A 3,830-nucleotide genomic window follows, 5' to 3' on the forward strand; every position below is an offset into this window, starting at 1 on the left:
AGTACAGTGCATAAAATTCCATCTGATGCATTTGCTCGACAAGCACGGATCATGTATGTTGGATCAATATATTTCACGTCAGCATGAACGCCAATCTCCTTGAAATATTTTTTCGTCTGAAATACAGCAGTTGTCAGTAAAACAGATATTACAAAGAAAAGGAAAGGAAAAAAATATATACATTAACAATAATTCAAATGAAGGCTGTATTCAAGAATTCAAGGCATGTATTCATCCTCAGCGTACAACATTTAAAACGTTATGGCATGAGAAATCAAACCTAAACACAATGCTTGGAATTGCCACTTCAAAAAATGCATGTGTTGCTTAGTTTTAATGGAAATAATAGTATAAAGGCAACTCAAGATCAAACTTTCTGAGAACATAATTATATTAAAAGGTAAAACCTTGAAAGGTTCATACTCTCATGTCTGACTCATTTCAAAATAATATCTATCCACTTTAAAATCAGGTATTAACCCTTTAGAATTTTGTAAACAGTAGCACCACAAGAACGTAATACAAACCTCTTGCTGAATATATACACCAATATCTCCAAATACAACATTTCCTGATGCATCTGTAGCATTAGTCTTTTGAAGTAAATTCTGCATAATAATTTATCAACAAGTAAGTTTGAGTGTCAATCTCAATGTCTGAACTCTGAGGTGTCTTCTGAGAAAATTTAGTAATATAATGTCTGTAATTAACTTTTTATATAAGCAAAACAAAGGAGAAAATTTTAATAATGAATATCTTGATACTGTTATATGCTAAATTAAATACTTAAACTAAATCACCTGTCCAGCTCCCTCTGCTACACAGACCACAGCCGATCCCTTTGTTTCTAAAAGATACTTAAGATGACTCAGTACACCGTGAGGACCATGTAAATTGAAACGTACCTTAAAACACACCCAAAACTTGTATAAGTTTATCAGTATCGCAGAAAGAACATCCGACTAATTTACATCATATATACCTCAGGAATCAGACATATGTCAACCTGTCCACTAGACAGGGATGACTGCATTGCTATGAATCCACTGCTACGTCCCATCAATTTCACAACCCCAATCCCATGATATGCGCTATGTGCCTAACAAGAGATAAGGGAAGAATGCGAATAATTCAATACCCATCAACTAGAAACAATTACTGCATCAAGTCAAAGTGACTCTGAATAATAAGTAATTTATTACCTCAATGTATGCAGAATTTATTGCTCTCTGTGCTTCTTCAACCGCAGTATCAAAGCCAAAAGTTTTGTCCATCAATAGAATGTCATTGTCTATAGTTTTAGGCACCCCAATTACAGATACCTTAAGACGTCTTTTACGACACTGAAAGAAACAAAAATCCCACTTCATTAAGTACAATAACAAATTAGGAGTACAAGCTTATAAATTATATAACAGTGTAATATGTAATTGAAGATCCTCAATTATCACACACTGCATATTAAGGGTAACAGAATGTTGACATCTAGTTTAATGTTAACACTGAGCTATGCAAAAAGAAAAGGAATAGCTAGCGAATTGGAAATAACAGTTTTCATATATGCCAATGAACACAGTTTACAAGATCTCAATTTCTCCTAAAATAACCATTGTACATCAGACATTAATCCAAATTGAACAAGATCAAATGATACAAGGATAAGAGTTTAGAAACCTCATTGTGAATTGCATTTGCACCAGCATGTGTGCCATTTCCACCCAATACAAAAAGCATGTTGATCCCTCTTTCCTGAAATTAAGAACATGCAAATTCAGATAAAATAAGGGACAAACATCAAACTCGGCATAAAAAATATCTTCTCTGAAAATTCATCAATTAGTCTATCAATGGAACAGATCAATCAATCACCTCCAAACTGTCCACAATATTACTGACTGCAGGTCCTCCTCGTGAAACTCCCAACAGGCTTCCACCAGAAAGATGAATATTCTGAACTACTTTTCTTGACAGCTGCAAATGAAAGGCCAATATGGTTAAGAGTCAGTTGATAGAAGAACTCATGTTCCACTTACCGCTTTAGCTGAACTGGTTAACGTTGCACCAAATTAGAAAGAAGATAGGCATGAACTTACGGGCACTTCTGTCAATTCTTGGTCAGAAAATCCCCGATAACCAAATGGAATCCCCACTATCTTTTTCACACCATATATTTCAAGTGTAATTACAATCTGCACAACATTCATTATTGAAGCAATTACAATGAGGAAACAATTACTCTCTTTAAAACTTGAAACTGGTAAAGTGAGCTGAACTAGAAACTTCCTTAACTACAAGATATGAAACAATTTAGTATTTCATGACACCAGGGATGGCTACATCATATTTAAGAAAGATACATGAAAGTAAAGAGAATATATTACATGTTAATAGTCAAAAGCTTAGTGCAGGAACATATTATTTCCCAGGAAATGAAGTGATGACTAACAGCAATAGTCAATAACAATTAAATAATTACATTTTGATAACTTAACTTTCAGAAAACCAGAAAAGATGCTTTACATATTTCAGGGAACAATAAGGTCAAATACTTGCATAAAACAAATTGATCACAAGCTAACCTGTCTAATGACATCATTAAGGCCAGGACAGAGGCCTCCACAGGTAACAATTGCAGCCTTTACTTCTTCTGGTTTATAATATATCTTTTCCCGAGGCCCAGCTCGATGAACCCTAAAATGATTTCAGCATCTCTCAACATATATGCTAATCTTATAAAACAACATGAATTACGACAAGACTTAAAACGATATTGTAAGCAACTATTTGGTAACCCAAAAGACAAAATAATCCGTGAATTCAATGGCCATTAGCGAGCATGGTTAAGATCATGGCTACAATCTCTTTTCTGGGAAAGGTAATAGAATTCTCAAAACCCAAATTCATCCATTAACTTTCATGAAGTTTTTAGAACAAGGTGTTACTACCTTGTATCGTGCAATACTCTATATACAATATAACAGCAGTTGTATATAGTTGAATGCAAGATATTCAATAAGGCATTATCATATTCCTGTTTAAAATTAGGGAATTAAATACTTTACCATTGTTCGACCCAAGTACAGTTGGGATCAATGCACTCAGCACCAGCAGATGTAGGCGATGAATAGTATATTGTCTGAAATAACAACAACAGTTCAGAATAACCTCATGCCTACATATACATAGAGAGAAAACTAATTTGATCCAAATCTAGTGAAAGCAACACAAAGCCCCAATCATGATGAATAAAAATAGTAAAAGAAATTGGGAACAAGGCAGTATTTATTTAAGTATGAATATAGAGTGTGAAAAGCAAACCTTGAGAAGCACTCTGTCATTGTTGTTAATGTATCCATGCCAGTCCTCATCAGAAGAATAATGACCTGGAATATCTCTGTCAACGGGAGTCCTGCAACACAGCGAAACACATGAACAGAGAGAAACGAATCCAATTGAAAAAGAAGAGTATAGTTTTGACTAAGTGACCTCATTTTGAGGCAGAAGGTAGAAGGAATAGGGGAAGCATCGGGGAAGATGTCAGTGAGATGGGGGAGGCTGAAGCGGGCCTCGAAGTCTTGCTGGAACTTGGTCTTCCAATCAGGATCACTGAAATCAAACTTGTTATGGTTATTGTTGTTGATGGTGGTGGAGCTGGAAGGAGTAGGGGTTTGAGTGGTGGCTTCGAACTGCGCAAAGACTCGAACTTTGTTGAGGGTTCTAGAAGGTGAAGGTGGTGGTGGTGTGAATTGGGTATAGGAGGAGCGGGCAGAACAAGTTAGGTGAGAGAAAGTGATCACGTGAGACATGGAACCCATCACCAATTTTAGAAT

The 3,830-nt window shown here is 35.5% G+C and overlaps 1 protein-coding gene across 1 annotated transcript in view; it reads right to left on the reverse strand.

Annotated features, from left to right (window-relative positions):
- LOC107631358 (ATP-dependent 6-phosphofructokinase 5, chloroplastic) overlaps nt 1-3,830 on the reverse strand; it is a gene marked incomplete at its 5' end in the record, with an annotated part of 4,877 nt that extends 1,047 nt beyond the window's left edge. Inside the window, 12 exon segments of the mRNA XM_016334787.2 lie at nt 1-116; nt 528-608; nt 801-905; nt 983-1,099; nt 1,203-1,343; nt 1,675-1,749; nt 1,870-1,971; nt 2,094-2,189; nt 2,580-2,691; nt 3,063-3,136; nt 3,319-3,409; nt 3,487-3,830. Coding sequence (XP_016190273.1) covers nt 1-116; nt 528-608; nt 801-905; nt 983-1,099; nt 1,203-1,343; nt 1,675-1,749; nt 1,870-1,971; nt 2,094-2,189; nt 2,580-2,691; nt 3,063-3,136; nt 3,319-3,409; nt 3,487-3,815 — 1,439 coding nt within the window.

Source organism: Arachis ipaensis, chromosome B03, assembly GCF_000816755.2.
Source record: "Arachis ipaensis cultivar K30076 chromosome B03, Araip1.1, whole genome shotgun sequence".
Taxonomy (NCBI): domain Eukaryota; kingdom Viridiplantae; phylum Streptophyta; class Magnoliopsida; order Fabales; family Fabaceae; genus Arachis; species Arachis ipaensis.